Here is a 20,641-nt window from a genome sequence, read left to right as displayed (position 1 = left end):
TCCTCAAAAATTTTAATAAATACTAGTCGTAATTAATATTTATATTTAAATTAAAAAGGTGTCGAACATTAAATAAATTTTTAAAAAATCTATCTTTAGGAAAAAAATCAGAAAATTCCAAAGATTGAGATGAAAATCTTGAAAGTTCGTGTATTTTACAGTATTCGTCGCATTTTTTCACGTTGGCACTTCCGACGTATACGTCAGCTTCTATTTGAGAAAAAAATTACTACTATTTTTTGGGGATTTTTGGAAAAATTCGAAAGTTCATGTATTTAGATTAAAAAAATGTAAATCCAGAGAAAAAGAAAAAGAAAATATTGAAAATTTATGTATTTACATCCAAGTAACCCTATACTATATATAACGAGCTCGATTCATTGATTATTTTCGTTGTTGTTTAATTGTTGATATTACTTAGAGGTAGTTAAACTCATTTAATTCCTCGATATAGTTGACTTGAGCCATTGATTAATTAATGAGTATATATTTAGCAATAATTCCTCGAGTTATCAGCTTGCCGCCCTGTTGTCAAACTCATTTAATTCTACCGATGCATGCCTTCCAAGTTCAGCTAATGGTACCTACCTATTTCACTACTATCTCCACAATTACTAGATGGAGTACTTAAAAGTCTTGAGTTTGAGTTGAGTTCTCCGTGACGTGACACGACATTTAAAATTTAATTCATTTATCCATAAAAAAAAAACTAGATATTAAAATATGTAGCTCTCAATTTGTTGTTATTAGGTCTTGATCCGTTTGGGCTTATTTCAAGTAATAAGACATGAATAAATTGATATCTAAGATTCTAAATATTCATGAAATGAACTACTCACGCACAATATAAAATTAAACGATTAACGACCGATCAATTGTTAAACAGGGTTAGGTTTAACCCTCGTGTTTCATTGATTGAATATGGCGCAATTTACATATACTCTTTATAGAGTAGGGAATACACAAATATAGTAAACCTAATTTACATAATTAGTTGCAACCCGTTCACTTTCTTAGATATACCAAGAAATAAGGTCAATTATAGAATAATTCTTTTGTTCACCTTCCTTTATTCAATCCAAGTGAGCTCTACAAAAGTCACAGGGCGCGCACTGTTCATTTGAGAAAGGAGTATCAATCTCTTAATTGTCGTCTTCCTCAATTGGCGATGATGATTTCTTTCTAACACTCCCCCTCAAGTTAAGTAATGGGGTATCTGATACTTACCTTGCCTAGAACCTCGTGGAAGCTCTTTGCGTTTACTGCATTTGTTAGAATATCCGTCAATTGATCTTCAGATTTGACAAAAAAAACTCAATAACCAGAAGCGAAGCCAGAACTTTTGAGGTGTGGGGCCTAAGTCATTGTTAATAATTAGGTATTCATCGATATTAACGACGTCAGAAGGTCGAAATAATCAATATTTTTCATTTTTACGTAAGTATAATGGATGGAAAAGAAATTTTTATGATATTAAATGTCTACCCTTATTTGTTGGGTATTCTTCTTCCATAAAGCTAGAGATTTAAAATAAATACTCCTATAGTGACGGGGATGGGCGACCGCCGCGGGGGGGCACGGACACGGGAGCGCCACGATCGTGGCCCGGCCGCGGCTCTTGGGCGGGAGCCGTGGCTCTCCTATTGCAGCGGCCACGGGCCGCGGCTCTCCCTATTTTCTGATTTTTTTTTTTTTATTCTATAAAGTATACACATTTTTTTACCTCATCATCCCTACACAAATTCTATAAATATACCCATTTTTAATTAAAATATACACAAAATGAAAAAAATAAATTATTTGGTGGCTTGGGCATGTCCACTATAGTGTAAAACATGGGCGTTGGTGGCCCGGCCACGATTTTATGGCTTGGCCACGTTTTGTGGCTTGGCCCGGCCAACTATAGTGGACACTCTGATAACCTCTATTTGCATATGTAATATATAGGCAAAAGTTAAATAGTTGGGGGGCCAATGGCCCCTGGGCCCTAACGGGGCTTCGCCATTGTCCACAACCTTGTCTTAATCTTCTTCTTTATGAAATATTGGTCCACTTCCATATGCTTGGTTCGATCATATTGGATCGGATTTTCTCAGATGCAAATAGTTGTCTTGTTGTCACATAATAGCTTAATTGTTTTTGTCGACTATTAATCCACAATATCTCGTTTGCCACTCTTTATCTCTCGAAATTCTGCCTAAACACTTGAAAGCGTGGTGTATAGTAGGGATATTAATTGGACCAATCCGCACAAATTTGGGCTTATCCATTTGAGTTGTCGGACTATTCGGATACAGGTTGTTCGGGTTATATATTTTCAATATGCATGATCATTTGGGTTTCATATTAATTCGTTGGCTAATCAAGTGAAAAACATTCGATAAAATGAATTTTTTAATTGTGTTCTTCCATTTTCAATGCTTTAAAATTGACACGAATAACTTGTTAATTAACCAACGATGTGATGAATCACAAAAAAATAATTCCATAAGAAAATTATTGGTGATTTGAATAACTTCATGTATTAACGTTCAAAAGTAAATTATATTATGGCTCCAAGATTTATGTGTAGAGTTAGATGCATTCCAATATAGATTCAGATGGGTGCAGATTCAGGCAAATAGATCTGCTAGTGAATTTGAGGCAAATGCAGCCTAACACAATAGCCCAAAACTGAAGCAAGTAAGTTGTAACTAAAAGTCCAAAATCAAGCCCAACCCAATTCAATTAAAACTCTAATTTATTAGGAGTAGTACTACTAATTTTAGTGGATATGATTCGTACAAAATGTGTTACCTTTATTTCAATTTAGTACAAAAAGTATTAAGTTTACATATTTCATACAAAAAGTTTACTTAGTATTCCAAAATAATATATTTTATAAGTCCCTACTAATACCATTACTTCCAATTACATTATACATAGAAAAAATTTCATCAATATTTCAAATTTGTACAAAAAAAATTTAAATTAAAAACTTCTATTAATTATATCAAACGCAGTTATTTTTATTACTCACAAAAATGAAAAACACATAGAAAAAATCACCACTCTTCACCATTAAATTAGCGAATTGCATTTTATTGTTGAAGCTTTCTCATGTAACAATGGAGAATACAACTAAAAAGATATTGAATCTTTTTTGTAAAAAATAAATATTGACTCATTGACTGTTGAAGCTCAAATTAGTAATTTTATAAAGATGAAATATGAACTTATTTTACACTGTGCTCTATAAAGAATACAACAAAAAATACTCCGTAGAGTATATTGAGAGACGTAATTTTTTAAAACCACGATCAATTTCTGAAAAAAAATGATATTGACTGTTATTTTTTCAGAGTGATTAATTGTATTAAATCTCTAACTATTCTTTTATTATGATGATAAGTTGGATAAATTATAAACTAACTAATGGTGTTTAAAATATTTAACGGAATGTATTATTTTGGAACACTAAGTAAATTTTTTATATGAAATATTTAAACTTAATAATTTTTGTACTAAACTAAAATAAATGTAAAATATTTTGTATAAACCATGTAATTACTCCAAATTTAGGGTTTAGCAGTATTTAGCGAATGGATCCTCTACTGTTCTTCAAAACACAGGACAGCCTATTGTGCATGAAACCCAAAGAACCATGAACGAAACGCAGATATAAAACTTCCAACATATTTCTTCCTTTTCAATCCTTTTTCCTATAATTATTTTTACACAAATACGGAGTAATTCACATCATTCTATCCACATGGCCCACCACACGAGCCATTATCTCTTTAGTCAATATATGTAAATATTTTTTTCGTAAAAGTTTTTTCATTTTTTTTATCACTAGCTACTGCTCCTACTAAATTTTATTGCTATTTCCAGAAATACTACTTCTATGTTTTAGTATTTAAAATATATTATTAGACTATTAAGTATTACTAATTTTTATGAATAAAATTTCTTTTGTTATAATATATTTGCCGTTCTATAAAAATATGCATTTTTGGTTGAGCACATATTTTAACGCACCATTAGTAAAGTAAGAGAATAGAAAGAAAAATTAATTAAAATATTAATAGTGGAGAATGAGTCCCATCTCATTAAAAATAAAATAATTTCTAAATTTAGAAAATGTATGCATTATGTGTGAAGGATGGAGTATATATTAGAATAGGGGCACGCTATGGTGCCACCTATATTAAAGTGACAATGTAATACCATTTTTAAGCGTCAGATCTCCTATATAGATGGCTTAGATGGGATTGTAAAAATAGAATACGGAATGCTTGGTTGTTCACAATATGTTGCTTACCAGGGTAATTTTGTCTTTCTATTGGAATTAAATTCAAAACGGAAATGGAAAATCCTGGTTATTTTGGGCGCTGATTCATGCTCTCTCTTCCACTCAGCTATAACGCACGCCCACTATGTGAAAACTGAATCGTTTCTCTCTCCAAATCTCACAATCCGATCATCAGCGGTTTCTCCCAAAATCGGTTTCTCCGTCAGCGATTTCTGTTTCTCTTCTTTACTGGGTGCGATTGCCCCATTAGCGGTTTCTCCCAAAATCGGTGCTTGAAGTTTGCTGCCAGTCAGCCTCCGTCTTCTACATCCGATCGATTTGTGTTTCATTACTGGTTAGTATGACTGCTTAGTGAAGGTTTAGGGTTTATTGCGTAGTGATTATCCTCTTCTTGGTTATTTTCAACCTGTTTTCACCACCATTCCTCTAAAATTTTAGATCGCAATAGCGTGTTTTCTTGGGTCGCAATAGCGTGTTTTCTTGGGTTCTTTAAGTGAATGAAACTTACTCAGTCTCTGGATTGCATTTGTACGAATCGGTGTTTGCTTGGTTACTCTTTTGAAATACGGGAATGTGTATTGACCCTGGTTCCGAGGTATTTTTGGATGCTTTGTTCTATTTTCTTTGTTTGCTTGGGTGTAATTTAAATGTATTTGTTTGCTTTATTAAAGATTGAATATTTGCTTATTCTAGAGTTAGTAAATGCTTGGTTTCATATTAGACCCTGTTTTCTACAATTTCGTTACGGTTTTTTGAGCATTAAGAATTGCTTGTTTTTTTTTGTTGGTTGCTTTGTTGGGAAAAATTTTAATACACCTTTGATTTAAGGGATGCCGTTGTGATCAAACATATTATTGAGCATGATTAAGCCTTTTTAATTGCTTTGTTTTACTGTTATGGTTGTTTGTTGTGATAAAGATTCAGAGCATTGTGTAATTGTGGATAGATGTGTTTGGTTTGTTGTTGTTGTTTGCTTGGGTGTCAATTCGTTTTACATATTTGCTTATTTCTGGTTGCATATTTGCATGCTTTAGAGATAGTAAATACTTGGTCTCATGTTAGATTCAGTACACATTTGATTTAAGAAATGCCGTTGAGAAGCATACAAAATAATGAGCATGATTAAGCCTTTGTAAGTGCTATGTTTTGCTGTAAAGGTTGCTTGTTCTGTGAAAGATTCAAAACATGGTGTAGTTGTGGTTATATGTGTTTGGTTCTTTGTTGTTGTTTGCTTGGGTGTAATTTCATTTATATGTTTGCTTATTTATGGCTAACTATTTGTTTGTTCTAGAGATAGTAAATGCTTGGTCTCATGTTTGGTGAATACTGATTCCAATTGCTTGTTATTGTTTCAGTATTGCTTACAATTCAATTCTATTAATTAGATCGATAATTGCTTGTTAAGTGTGTCTGAATTGCTTGTTTAGTGTGTAAGAATTGCTTGTTCAGTGAGTTAGATCTGCTTAATAAGCATTGAAAATGTGGGTCAAAAGACATGTTTTTAAGTTGCTCAACAATGACTTAAAATGTGCTTGCTAATATATTATTATTTAGCTATTTCGAACTGTCTGCCGGTGGAATTGCATGATAAACGTATTGCTTGTTTAGCGTGGTAGAATTGCTTGTTCGGAGTGTTAGAATTGCTTGTTTAGTTTGTTAGAATTGCTTGTTCAAGCTTATTAATTGCTCCTTTAATTTCCACTTTAATAAAGCATTGAAAATATGTGTCAAAAGACATGTGTATAATTTACTTACTAATGGTTGACAATGTGCTTGTTACATGATAATTGTAATAGTTTTCTTGTGCAACATAGGACTCTCGAAGGAAATTTGTAGAAGCTCAAAATGATCATTGTAGAAGAGGAGGTTACTCGAAGGAAATCTGTAGAAACTCAAAATAAGTTTGTGGATGACGTAATGAGTACGTCAACATGCCACTTTGAAGAGGCGCAAAGAAGGGATCTGCTGATGTTGAAAAGTTGGTTGCAAAGTACCCCAAACCATGAATGGTGAATAATATTGTCTTAGGAAAATGAATGCCAATGTTTTTGGTTCAAAAACTTTTGAGTAAACTAACTCTTGATGGTCGATGAGTGTTGGTTTCTTTTGGTGTATACATTGATGGTTTTTGGATTACTATTTTTTATTTTTGTTCAGACATTGAATGTTAAAAACGCATAAGGCATGATTTACAATGATAAGCAAATTCTGACACATTGCCAAGCAAAAAAAACTCTTGTAACACATTCTGACATATGCAAGCAAATTGCGATACGAATTCTGATTTGAGTATAAACAACTTCATGCACTAATCTAGTATTTAAATCCTTGTACTACCAAACACTAAATTATAAATTAACATGCAAATGTGATGCAATTAAATTATAAAGAATATGGAATTAATGACAAGATACGAATCAAGCAATCCAACACATTCAACCAAGCAATTACAGATTTTGAGGTAAGCACTAATCGAATTTTTATGATAGTATGTGAAAACACTTGTTACAGAAAAACAATGCCGGGATGTTGCTCCCAACTCTTTCGATGTCTGAACTTCAATTACATATGGGCTTCTAATGAAATAAAATTCTTCTTCCACTCTTTTCCTCCTTCACTATCAGGCAAGGCCGGGGAGTTGCTCTCAACTCTTTCCCAAACTGTTGCGTTACAGCTGCAAACTGACATGCAATTTAATACTTATAAACAAGAAATATCTCATATTTAAACAAGTAATCAGACATACAAAATCTGTATGGTGAAATTAAAATAATCAATCAATAAATTAGCATCAGTCTTTAAAGAACTCCACGAAATTTAATTACAAATACATAAATTTCAGAGAATTTCTTTAATTAGTCATTGAATCATCTGAGACACTGACACTACATGCAATTTAGTAAACATGAGCAAGCAATATAACATATTCAACCAAGCAATCTGATAGAGAACGGTTCAAAACAACAGGATAAGTCAAAATAATAAAACTCCATAATATGAAGCAAGCAATACTAAACAAGGGCTGATTTTAGTTTGTCGGGGCACTCCAACACACAAGTCACTGCGTCGCATATGAAATAAATGACATTAGGTAATTAATAATGCAAAATAGCATGTATGGAACATTACTTAAGAATAGTATCATGAACTGTCAGATAAAAAGCAATTTCTATCAAAGAGGCAAGACACAAAATCATATCTACTATCTATTACTAACAACCAATAAAGTATTAAAAGCAATACAATTGGACGTCTATTATTATTTTGAGGAATGTAATTAGGAATAAGGAAACTCTAACACTACCATGCAATGTTAGACCCATAAGCAAGCAACATAAAATATTTATGCAAGCAATCTGACATACTAAATCTGTATGGCGTAACACAAAAACTCATGTTCTAAATTATATTGACACACTGTGAGATTTAATTACAAATTCATAAATCTCATTTCCAAGCAAATAACTTCAGAGAATTTCTTGAATTGGGCATCAAAATCATATGAGGAGATACAAATTCGGGAGTTCACATTACAAATTCATGAAGTTGAATTCAAATATCAGCAAACTTTAAATACACAATAACATGATTACATTATCAAATTGATGAAATTGAATCACATATTAAAATAAGCAAACTGTAAATATACGATTACAGATGATTGGGGTTCAATCACGCTACATGATTATAAGTGATTCTTACCGTCTGCAAAATCAGTGAAATGGACGTCAGCGGGAACATTACTCTTCATGGATTGAATGATTATTGAAGATTGCAGGAAGAATAGCAGAGATTCAATATCTCCCAAAATTGAAAAAAATTGATTGAAAATATTGCAGATGATTGAACGAATTATAGAGATTGAAAATAGCATAGGCGATTTTGAATGAAGAAAGAGGGAAGGAGGAAAATAACGTGATTTACGCTTGGAAAGAAACCGATGGAATTGGATTTACAAATATAGCCTTTTGCATTTTTTTATATATATTTTTTAGTATAATTGAGACTGACAAGTGGCATAATTAAATTGCATCTCACCCAAAATCTAATGCTTCATATTGGTGGCACAGTGTCAACCATAATAGCGTTGTCATTTTAGCATTTCCCTATTAGAATAATACTATTTCTCTTAGTTTTATAACATGGAATAGGTGTAATTAACAAAAATTAAGTCATGATATTTTATCCTAAAGTGTATATGATGAAATTTTTATGAAAAAATAGTATAATCATGGTATACGAGATTACTATTTACACATTAAAATAAAACAAATCAGATTAGTAAAAAAGTGAAAACAGTTATTCATAATTAGTAATTGCCTAAGACCATCTCCAACCGTATGCCAAAACTCATTTTTGGTGTAGATAATTTCTCCAACCATACATCAAACTCAAACCCATTTTTGAGTTTTTTAATGAAATAACACCAAATATGGTGTTTACTCCAAAATTTTGTTAGAGAAATACTCAAAAATGGTGTAAACTTAAAGATGGTGTAAATGGTTGGAGTAAAACTACTTTTTGGTGTGACATATACTCAAAAATGGGTTTGGGTTTGGCGTAAATGGTTGGAGATGGCCTAGGGATAATTGTAGGAAAAAGAATTTAAAATGAAGAAACAAGTTAGAAGTTATATATCTGCGTCTGGTTCATTACTCTTTTGCGTTTCATGCACAACAGACTGTGCTGTGATTTAAAGAACAGTAGAGGATCCGTTCCCTAGTATTTATCTTTGTTGGACTCAACACTCAGACGTGCGCCTTCATCTCTCTTCTCTGTTTCATTTATGCTTTTCAATTAAAACACTAAAGTTTTTAACCCAAGTGTGATCGAGTAGTATGAGGCTCGTTCATCCTTAACCAAATAATCAGGGGATCGATCCCTGTCTTTGGATATAGAGCAGCCTTAAATCCTTGGGCAAGTTGTCCCACTCATCGAGGTGCCTACAAATCAACGCAGAGAATCATCACTGGGCCCAATGGATACCCTTAGTAATTACCAAAAAAAATATATACTAAAATTTTAAAAAAACAACAAAAAAATATATAATTAAAATTAATAAAAATGAAATATTAAAATTTACATAATTTGAAAAAGAAATTACATAGTTGAAAACAAATTTGAATCATCAAGGAGATGAAGAGTGCCGAGATTTCTTCAACTAGATCACGTTGGAATCATTCGTGTTGGTCTTTATTGTGCTTCGATTTTCAATGAGCTTACGTAATTTTAGAAGTCGATAGTGTCTTTGGAGTCTTAATTAGGGATGTTATCTCCCATGTCCTTGATATTCATGTTAAGAAATATGATGCATGCACACATGATATCGGTTTGGATGTCCTTAAATCACATACCCCCTGGACCTTCACGATTGTTGACCTTGCTTGGGGGTTTGTCGGACATCATTGCCGACCATATTCAGTGACAAGTGTCAGAGAGAGGGTATACAATTTAGGGCATAATAGTAAAATCGAACAATTTAAATTGGTGTGCAAAATCAGACAAATTTTTTTGTATAAAATCATAATTTCATCCGAGTTCGTTAATTTATAGGTTGTTATTCCAAAATGACGTTTTAACCTTCAAACGATTTGGCCACATCAGATTATCATGCAATCAGTTGACTCGCGTCAAACATTAAATTGGGTTGGATCCAACCCATTAGCAAAATCAGATAAAATTAAAAGTTCGATATTCGTGACAGAGATTTTTAATTTAATGTATAACATCAAAATTTGATCGTAATTTAGGTGGTAATATATTTTGGTAAAACTTTCTTATAATGTGTGAGACAAAGGAATGTCTTACATTGGAATGATTTGGCGAACGTGTGAAATGGTATATGATGGGTGTGATTGAATTTGTATGGGTTCGCCAACATAAATTGAAATGTTGGGCCTACTCACTCTTTGACTCCTCAATTTTCCACAGCCATCGTGGTTTGCTGGCTTAATCTGTTGCATATATTTGACTCTCTTAACTCAATAATTGAATTTTTTTCATAACTGCTGGTCACAAGTGCCGTCTATCTTAAATTCATTTTATTCACACAATAATTTACAAAATGGTAGGAGTAGTAAAATTTAGTGGATATACAAGGTAGGTTGGATTTGGAGAGGAGAATTAAATTCACAAAAAAATTGATACTATGAAATAATGAAACGTGACTGTTATTATAATCTTTCAATTTACCCTACAACAAATCAATCAATCCAAATACAAAATTAAATAGCCTAAATAATTCAGTCCTATTTTAGTTTATCAAAATCTTGTACTACATCACCCATCAAATCAAACACCCCAAAATCATAAAATCGTTCTCCATTTATGGACAAAAAGGAAATAATTATAAAGTATAGTAAAATAGTTAGTAAAATTTATACAGAAGTACATAAAATCATAAAATCGTGACAGTGTGCGTTGGATTTGGATAGGATATATAAATTTATTAAAATTCGATAAACGTGACGGTTATTTGATAAAAAAAATCATTTATACATACAATAAATTACAAAATACACAAGGGACGTTGGATTTGGATAGGACATATAAATTGATTAAAAAATTGGTATGATGTAATGAAAACGTGACGGTCTAAGACTCTTATTGATGGGATAACTTGTTACCTTTTAATTAAATAATATGGTTGAGGTTTGAGATTTTAAATAATGGTCATGATGAAAATAAGAAGATCCGGACGACATGATGTAAAACATTGTTCTACTTTGTTAGGAATTTAATCACAATATATGAAGAAAAAAAGTGCTAACAGTCTATACTATAATACTAATTAATAGTACTATAACATTAACTAATTAGTAGTATTATATTAAACTGATCATACTGATAACCAAAACTGCGTCTAACTATTTTTTATACTTTCTTAATGACTTTACGGTGCTTTCTAGATTAAACATACATCATGCTATGGCACACATTTGGACTTGTATATTGGTGTGTAAGGAGTAATTATTGTCATCTTTATTTCTTGGATTTAAATAGTGGGCATCAATCATCATAACTTCATCACCACATATTGTGTGCTGGTCACTAAGTCTTAACAACTTTTTGGAAACAGATGTCGAATTTTCAGTTACTTAAAATAGAAAGCAGAATTGATCTAGTGGAGAATATGTTGATTGCAATATTTAATTGCGTTCCAATTGACTATGATTACTAAGATAGAATTGCACAAAACTTGCACTACGCTAATATTTCAAAAAAAAAAATAATCATAAAAATGATCCAACACTTTTTATAATATCTAAAATGATCAACACCAGTGCCACATAGAAATGAAAGTCATCAATGCATAATTCGATATAGTAGCTACGAATTTTTCACGCTCTCCAAAATTAATAAATATTGTATGCGAAACGCTTCATTTTCAATCGGTAGGTTGAAAATGAGAATTTATGTACATGAGAACAGTGTATGTAAATTACTCCATATTTGAAAAAAAAATAAAAAAAAGTCATGCATTCCACATTATGAACGAGGTGAAGGTATGTGATTTGAGTATGGACGAATTAAATTTAATGTGTTGTGCCAAGGCATGTTCAATTAATGCGTAGTCGCCCCTCTGGTCTCTTTTACATGTAGTTTTAGGTGCGCAACACAAAAATATTTCTATATTATAGTTGTAATAGTACTTAGGCTACCGGAACTATTAAAAAAATAAATTAATTGAAAGAATTATACTAGTACTACTAGTATTTTGTTACACTTTCAAACAAAAAGTATTTAAATAACTACTCCCCCTATCCCACATAATTTAGTAATTATAGAACATAAAAACATAATTAGCATTAATACTCTAAGAAATAGGACTAAAGATAATTTCGGAGGACAAGAAAGAATTAGCTTAATATTATTTTATATAATATAATTAAAGTAAATATATTTCCTTGGAGCTTTCCAACTAAATACCTAAAACTCAAAAATTATAAAATAACTCTACCTTAAATTCAAGAAATACTTACATTTGCAGCTTTTCCATATGAAAAAATAGCAAATAATTGAACAAACTAATTGGCGTAGTTAACATTTCAAATATAATCTAGTTGATGAAAAAGTCATCTTTTTAGCTAGTATAGATGGCCTAATCCATTTTCCACTGCGATGACGTAACATGGTGAAAATTTCAAGATTTTTCTTTCTATAAAAAGATGTTTTATTAGTACTTCCTAAAAAATATCCAAGGAGAAAAGAAAAGGTCGAGCTAGCTTAATCACGCCATGGCCACCCAATACCTGTGGAACCTCCTAGTGTCGGCCGCGGTGGTCGTCTCTCTCCGGCTACTTTTCCTCCTCTACAACGTCGTGGTGGCGCAGCCTCGGAGGCTGCGTTCCGCCTTGCGCCGCCAAGGCCTGTCCGGTCCGCCTCCGGCTTTTCTCCTCGGAAACATACTAGAGATGAAGAGGGCCAGAGACGCGGCCGCCAAAGCCGCCCCCGTCTCTGGCCCCCCGCCCGCCCACAACTGCGGCGCCGCGCTGCTCCCCTTCTTCGACGAGTGGAGGAAGCAATATGGTACTCCTACTACTAATACTATTTGCATTTACTTACTTTTCCTTTTAAATTAAGTAGTAATAAAATTCCTGCTTACCATATTCTTGTCGCGTATTTAACTAAATTAGTGGTTTATTTGGTTTCAGGAGAAGTATTCGTTTTCTCTCTGGGCACCACGCAGATCATGCACGTGACCCAGCCGGAGATGGTGAGGGAGATCACGACGTGCACGTCGCTGGATTTAGGGAAGCCGACGTATCAGGCGAAGGAGCGAGGCGCGTTGCTCGGGCAAGGAATCCTTACCTCAAACGGACCCCATTGGGTCCACCAGAGGAAGATTCTTGCACCGGAACTCTACATGGACAAAGTAAAGGTATAAAAGTGTCCCATAACTGTGTATATGAGTTGGCCCAGTGGTAGACTGGTAATGCTGCCTGAAATCAAAGGTTTCAGGTCCAAGTGCATCGTGACGCATTCTTTAATTTTATGTTCTTTTCCCTATAAAAAAATAAGTTTCCCATAATTCCTAACAACACACACTATTTTAGGGGATGATTAACTTGATCCAAGATTCGACTATTTGGTTGTGTGAGTCGTGGAAAAGGCAAGTCGAGGAAGCTGGTGGATTAGCAGAGATTAAGATTGATGAATACATGAGGAGTTTCTCAGGAGATGTGATATCAAGAGCTTGTTTTGGAAGCAATTATTCCAAAGGAGAAGAGATTTTCCTGAAACTCAGAGCCCTGCAAGAAGTTTCCTCCAAGAAACTCTTCGTCTCTGGAACGGGCATGAGGCACCTTCCGACGAAGAGCAACCGGGAGGCATGGGCGTTGGAGAAGGATATCAAGACGTTAGTTTTGAACGTGGTGAAGGAAAGAGACGAGGCCGGATTCGAGAAGGATCTGCTTCAAATGGTGCTTGAAGGAGCCAGGCAGAGTGATCTGAGCCAGGATGCAGTCGACCGGTTCGTGGTGGACAACTGCAAGAACATATACTTGGCCGGGTACGAGACCACCGCTGTCTCGGCCACATGGTGCCTCATGCTCTTGGCCTCCAACCCGGAGTGGCAGGACCGGATCCGCCGCGAAGTTGTCGACGTTTGCAAGGGCCAGGTCCCTGATTACGAGGCCGCCAAGAAAATGAAACAGGTCTTTCATTAATTATCTACCCTACCAAACTGTCTCTTATCGAACACTACTATTTGAAATGAATAGTTATATGAATGTGACTTATTTTTTATTCGTGCAGCTGACTATGGCAATCAATGAGTCGCTACGCCTCTACCCACCTGTGTCAGTGGTGTCGAGGGAGGCCCTCAAGGACATGAAATTCGGGAAGATTAATGTGCCAAAGGGCGTGAATTTGTGGACGTTGGTGACGACTTTGCATACGGATCCAGAGATATGGGGATCGGACTCGTATGAGTTCAATCCCCAAAGATTTGCTAATGGGATAACGGGCGCCTGCAAGTATCCGTATTTGTACATGCCCTTTGGAGTTGGACCCCGTCTCTGCTTAGGCCAAAACCTGGCTTTGGTCGAACTTAAGATCTTGATTTCCTTCATTTTGTCCAAATATTCCATTTCCTTGTCGCCTAAATACGTCCATTCGCCCCTCCTAAATTTGGTTATTGAGCCCAAATTTGGAGTGCATCTTTTAGTTAAACCCTTGTAATTTTCATTACATTATTTCACCATCGTGATGTCTTTTTTTCCTTACAATTTGTTTATCCTGGACCAATTAAATAGAATAAATAGTACGTGCATATAATCATTAACTCTTTCTGTTTAAACATCCATATTTGTCATGCCCATCTCCAAAAAGATAAAATAAAATATTTCTAACGTCATAATTTCAAATTATTTTAATTTTCGATTGTCTTCCAACATCCATATGGATTGTTAGACCTCTTCTTTAAAAAAAAGGTATTTCTATCAAATACAAATAAAATACACACAAATGCATATATAGTGAATAATTTATTTTTATTTTATGTTATTTTTTCGAACAAAAGAAGATCGCCTTTTTGGAATATTTTATCTATTTTATTTTTGATGAGATACATGCTCAAGCCTGCGGTTGCAGCAAGCCATTGTTTAACAACCAATACGTCCAAAAAGAAACACAAAACAATAAACCCGAAGCAGAAACAAACCAACTTCCTAGCCAAAACAGCTACCAAAGAGAAAAGGAGAGAAACAAGCACAGATAGCACAACGCTCAACAGACACGCCCAAAAATTAAGCCACCAAGAGAAAGTTCCGGCTACCTAGACATGAGCAACCAGAAAAGAGGGGTCAACCAAAGGAGTGAGGTTGCCTCTACTTACCTTTTAGTCATTTATATCTTATCGTAAGACTATGTAAATGATTTTTTTTTTTGGTTTCAAATTGATACTACCTCCGTCCACTAAAATTTGTCCCATTTATTCTATTTTTATCCGTCCCTCAGAATTTGTCCCATTTCATATTTATCATTTTTTTTTATAGTGGACCTCATATTCCACTAACTAATTCTTACTCACATTTTATTACTATAAAACTAATATATAAAAGTAAGACTCACAATCCATTAACTTTTTCAACTCACTTTCCATTATATTTCTTAAAACCCGTGCCGGGTTAAAGTGAGACAAATTTTGGTGGACGGAGGTAGTATCATATTTGTGTTCTAATACTCCCTCCGTCCCAACTAAGTTGTGTCGTATTCTCTCTTGGGATGTACCAACAAAGTTGAGTCATTATTTTTTTTTTTTACAAAAAATAAACATCTAATCATTCATCACCTACTTTACTTTCTATTATCTCTCCTACTTTTTTTCTCTCTTCTTTTTTATTTTATTACTCCTTATTTAAATCCTTCAAAACAATTTTTAATCTCTATATCTAAAAGAAGTGATCCAATTTAATTAAGACGGAGAGAGTACATATTACACTCAAATTCAATGGTGAAAAGCTAAAAACATATCAAATGTGGCAGGAAGAGAGAGTGGCTGGCCTAATAGCATTGGAGATGCTCTTAACTCACAACTCTCATAACCCACCCGATACATCTCCACATGCCTTTTATTCATACCACACTTTAATTTAAATTTTTTTTAATTATCATCAATTTTATAAAGTTAAAATAACTGATATAAATAACAAAATTAATTAATTAAAATTCCTAAAATTTACGTTAATTAAAATTCCTAAAAATTTACGTTGATTCGGTCCCCGTTTTAATTAAAAGCTTGAAATGCAGTATAATTTAGATATTTCCAACACCAAAATCAAATACGTAATTTTTGAAACAATAGAAAATACTAGTCCAAGTATAGCACAAACTTCTAAATCACGTCTAAGCTTTCTCCTGGGTTCTATTCTCCTGCATGCGGTCCTTCCCCAAAAGAAAACAAAAGTGACAATTCACACTATTATTTTCATTATGTAAAGTTAAAATAATAATAATAATAATAATAATTAATTAATTAATCAATTATTATTGTATAGTAAAAAAAAGTCGTAATAGTCACCAACATCCCAGAGTGGGATGTTGGGATTGGCTTTGAGATGGCCTGACACATATCATGGCGAGGCAAACTCGATGTTTGCAACCATGGAGTGTCAGCGTCTCCATCTCTCTTTCTCCAGCTATTCCATATTTGTTGAGTCTTGCTTGGCCATTAAACAACGGTGTTTATTTAAACATTCGATCTAGTCCAAATAGACGTTCTTTCTTGTTTTCTCGAATTTTATGTGGGCAAAAATCAACTTCATAAACAAATGTTACACCTCAAACTTGACACGAATTTTAATATACAATTAATGAAACAAGAAAGAAACTAAAAGAAAATTAAGTAATTTAAGTACTACTAATAAGTCCCAAATTCTATCAAACAAAATGAGGTTTGCATTTTATTTAGAGTTATAAATGACCCATGGGTGGATCTAGCCTGGTAGCGCATGGGGCAAATGCCCTTCCTCACCATTATTTATTCACCTTTATACATTTATTACAAATGTTTAAATTATTATACTCCAAAATACCCTTTCTCAAGTACTCCTTCCTTGGGCGGTACGAGATTTTATATAGCTTTATTTTGTGTGTTAAGTGGAAAGAGTAAAGTAAGAGAGAGAATAAAGTAGAGATAAAAATGTTTTCATTTTTAGTATTAATGGATCATCTTAATTGGGACAAACTAAAAAGGAAAGAGATCATCTTCAATGGGACGGAGGGAGTACTGTATATAAAAGTTTTCTACATATTATAATTATGCCCCTACTACAATAAATCCTGGCTCCACCCTCTCTCCCGTTGCCAATATACTTGAAAACTACGAACTGATGGACCAATTATTCAAAAGTTTGGAAATTTTATTTCTAAGTAAAAGAAATAAAGGACAAAAAACAAAACACGTTTTATTTGACTGACTAACCACAGTAGATCACATAGAATCGAAGATAAATGTGTTTTCCTGGTCAATTAATAAATGAGGGGGGACCTCTAATTAGCTATGCTTGTCACTTGTCAGCGTCGATTTCTTCGAATGAGGAAAACAAATTCAAAACAAATTCTTAATTATGACTTCCATTTGCTTTGAATTTCGAATTATCCTCAATAAATATGATGCGTAGAGCATAGTTAAATTGTTTGCGAAGGACGAAAAACTATTTTATGGAAACTTAGGTTAATGTTTTAGAAACATATCTAAAAGAAACTACCGAATTCTATTTAGATCGCTTATTATAATTAGTTATATTTATTGATCTGACCAAGGTACAATTATTGATATTTGGCTATAGATAACTTTTCAAAAACAAAATTGAAACTTTTTATTTGAAGCTGTATTGGGTCTAGCTATAATTTTCGTTGAATTATTCATTATTGCATATATACAAGCAGACATGGCAATAAGTTGGACCTTTGAATTTGCAATACGGAGTACAATTTTGGAGTTAAGTGCAACTAGACGCCAAAGAAATATATATAGTTGGAGGAGTGTAATCAATTGCTAACTTGCTAACTTATTAATGCAGTGTATTAAAAATGTCAACACATAATTTTGTTGAATTTCAATATAATATGTTGATATTATGTGTTGACATTTTGATGTTATCGTGTTGACATTTTTAATACACTGTATTGATGAGTTGACATAGTTAGCAACTTAAATAACTAGTAATATAAGGCACCCTGTTGCATGCATATATCTCTCCGCTAAGAGCCGCTCACTGTGGAGACCATGTCTTCGTCTGAGGACACGACACACCCGACACACGTAGCACGATATGGAGTGTGCGGTGACGCCCACTCCCTCGTGAATAGGCATCGTTTTGACTTTTGAGTGTTAGAATTTTAATTTTAAAAAAATTAGGGAAAAAAATTCAAAAAATATATATATATATACATAAATAATCCCACTTCCTTGTATTACCATTGTATTACTATTTTTTCACTTTTTTTTATTATTCTTTTTAATTTCTGTAAACTCTAATTCATCAATAAATTATCTATAAATAAACCATTCATTATCCATTTTTTCACGTAAAAACAACTCACTCATTCTTTTCTTATATTTCTCTATAAAATTTTTTTATTTGCATTCTTAATTGAAGTACTTTATGTCGAAAGGCATACGAATAGAGAAGACGAGAGGGACAAACCAAGAAACCCTCCAAACTTCCACAACTCTTTAAAAGGAATATTGTTCACCGCTATACCGCCAACACTTCACGTATGATATGGCCAGAACAAGCGACACATCACCAGAGAACTACACTCTTCATTTCTCATTTGAATATGCCGCCGCTGCCGCTACCACTGAAAAAATTAATGATTCTTTATTTTTAGAATTTTAGTTACGTAAGTTTTACTAATTTTAGGATTTAAACTATGCAATTTTAAAGTTTTAGGATTTAAATTATGTAAGTTTAATTTTAAGAATTTGCAATGTGCTTTTTGAATTTTTAATGAAGTTTTATTATTAATGAAATGTTTATTAATTGAATTTTTAAATTAAAGAATAAAATAGTGGAATCCACAAACAACTAAGGGATAAGACGAATTATTGTAGGTGTTATCTTTTAGTTAAGAAATGAAATAAAAAATGATTAAAACGTACTCCTGCCGTCTCATAGAACTAGGCCATATTTCATTTTTCGTCCGTCCCATACAAATAGTCACGTATTCATTTATGACAACTTTTTTTTCTCTTTTTTACTTTTTCACTTATGGGTCCACCATACACAATTTCAACTATTTTTTCTCTTTCTCTCTTACTTTACCAATTACACAATTCATGTCAACCCCAAATGACCTATTTCTATGGAACGGAGGGAGTGATATGTAGATCCCGGATACTAAAGAGAAAGCACTATTGTAGATGCTCTATACTACTCCCTCCATCCCCGATTAAGAGTTACACTTTTTCATTTCGGTCTATCCCCAATTAAGAGTCACACTTCATTTTTACCATAAATGTTAAGTAGGTCTCACATTCCATTAACTCACTTCACATTTTATTATAAAATCAATATAAAAAAGTGGGTCTCACATTCCACTAACTTTTTCAACCAATTTTATTTATATTTTTTAAAACTTTTAAAATTCGTGTCCGGTCAAAGTATGACTCTTAATCAAGAACGGAGGTAGTAGGACGCAGATAGTGTGGAGACCGAAAAGTGCTTGACTAGTGGAGGCCTTCTTAATGTAATAATGGGCCTTTTATATCAATATTTCCCATTTCATTTTTTCCCTTTTGAATTCTTCCTCCATATCTTTCTAATGTATTTATATTTATTTGTAAAATCGTACTCCTATTTAATTTTAGTCTTATTGGCGTAATTTTGATTTAGATATAAATAGCAGTAGTAGTAAATTATTGACATACAACTAAATACCCCCTGTAAATATGAAAGTAAATAGACAAATCATGATTTGTGCATGCAAAGAAAATTGTACAGTACTATTTAATTTTTGATGCGTCGCGAGGTGGCATTGTCAAAGTTAATTTTGGATTCACAGTTAGTACAAATTTGGAATAGTACATAATTTATCACGCTCTACTCTATATAATAACTCTGTTTCATAATATCTTTTAGATTCGTTCATTTTATTTTTACTATTTTTTAGAAAATAAATTTCACAGGGAGAATGATCAATTGCTAACTAATTAGCAATCCCAAACTAAGACTAAATTTTAGCTATTAGATTAGAAGATAATGCCACATGAATTATATTTTTAATTAAGAAAATTAATAAATAAAATTAGAGAGTATTAATTTCAATTTACTCTCATTAAAATCATCTTAAAACTTTAAATTTACGTAACTCTCTCGATTTAAATTATTCTTTTCGCAAAAAATATATCAAATTAAAGATAATTTTATAAGGATTTCAACGAAATCTCAATTGCATATGTTCCGATGACGTTCGGATGATGAAATTTGATATTTTTTATTATAGTTTTCATAAATGTTGATAACCAGATTTTTATCAATAAATACATCAAAAAATCTCAATAAATATGTGTTGATATTTTCTTATACTAGTGTTGATATTTTTATGTCATATTGTTGATATTTGTAATACACTATGTTGATATAAAAAAACATCCACGAAAATTATCATATGATAACATAATGACGATATTACCCTTTTATTAATACTTTGTCTACTATTTATTGAGATCCGTAAGATTTAATCTCATTCACTCATTTAAAATCTAAGGGTGGAAGTTTGGTCTTGATTTTGGATTAGGGTGCTATAAGCATTAGAATATGATCATTTCATAAGAATAATGCTTATTATTAACCTTTTCTCTTTATACTTTCTTTCTTTATATTTTATAACTCGTTA

At 32.8% G+C, this 20,641-nt stretch overlaps 1 protein-coding gene and 1 long non-coding RNA gene across 2 annotated transcripts; both read left to right on the top strand.

The window, feature by feature from the left end:
• The first annotated feature begins 4,406 nt into the window (after positions 1–4,406).
• On the top strand, positions 4,407–6,430 carry LOC125186550. The gene is made up of 2 exons (XR_007170466.1): positions 4,407–4,628; positions 6,109–6,430. It is a non-coding gene; the product is annotated as an uncharacterized LOC125186550 (long non-coding RNA).
• A 6,066-nt stretch (positions 6,431–12,496) lies between these two features.
• Positions 12,497–14,579, top strand: LOC125187514 (cytochrome P450 714C2-like). Its single transcript, XM_048084117.1, has 4 exons — positions 12,497–12,823; positions 12,949–13,175; positions 13,351–13,950; positions 14,051–14,579. The coding sequence occupies exons 1-4, from the start codon at positions 12,532–12,534 to the stop codon at positions 14,474–14,476; spliced, it is 1,545 nt and encodes a 514-aa protein (XP_047940074.1). The 5' UTR covers positions 12,497–12,531; the 3' UTR covers positions 14,477–14,579.
• Positions 14,580–20,641: the final 6,062 nt, after the last annotated feature.

The sequence above is a fragment of the Salvia hispanica genome, chromosome 5, assembly GCF_023119035.1.
Source record: "Salvia hispanica cultivar TCC Black 2014 chromosome 5, UniMelb_Shisp_WGS_1.0, whole genome shotgun sequence".
In the NCBI taxonomy this organism is placed as follows: Eukaryota; Viridiplantae; Streptophyta; class Magnoliopsida; order Lamiales; family Lamiaceae; genus Salvia; species Salvia hispanica.
The sequence above is the reverse complement of the archived record's forward strand: the minus strand, read 5'-3'. Positions and strand labels throughout refer to the sequence as shown.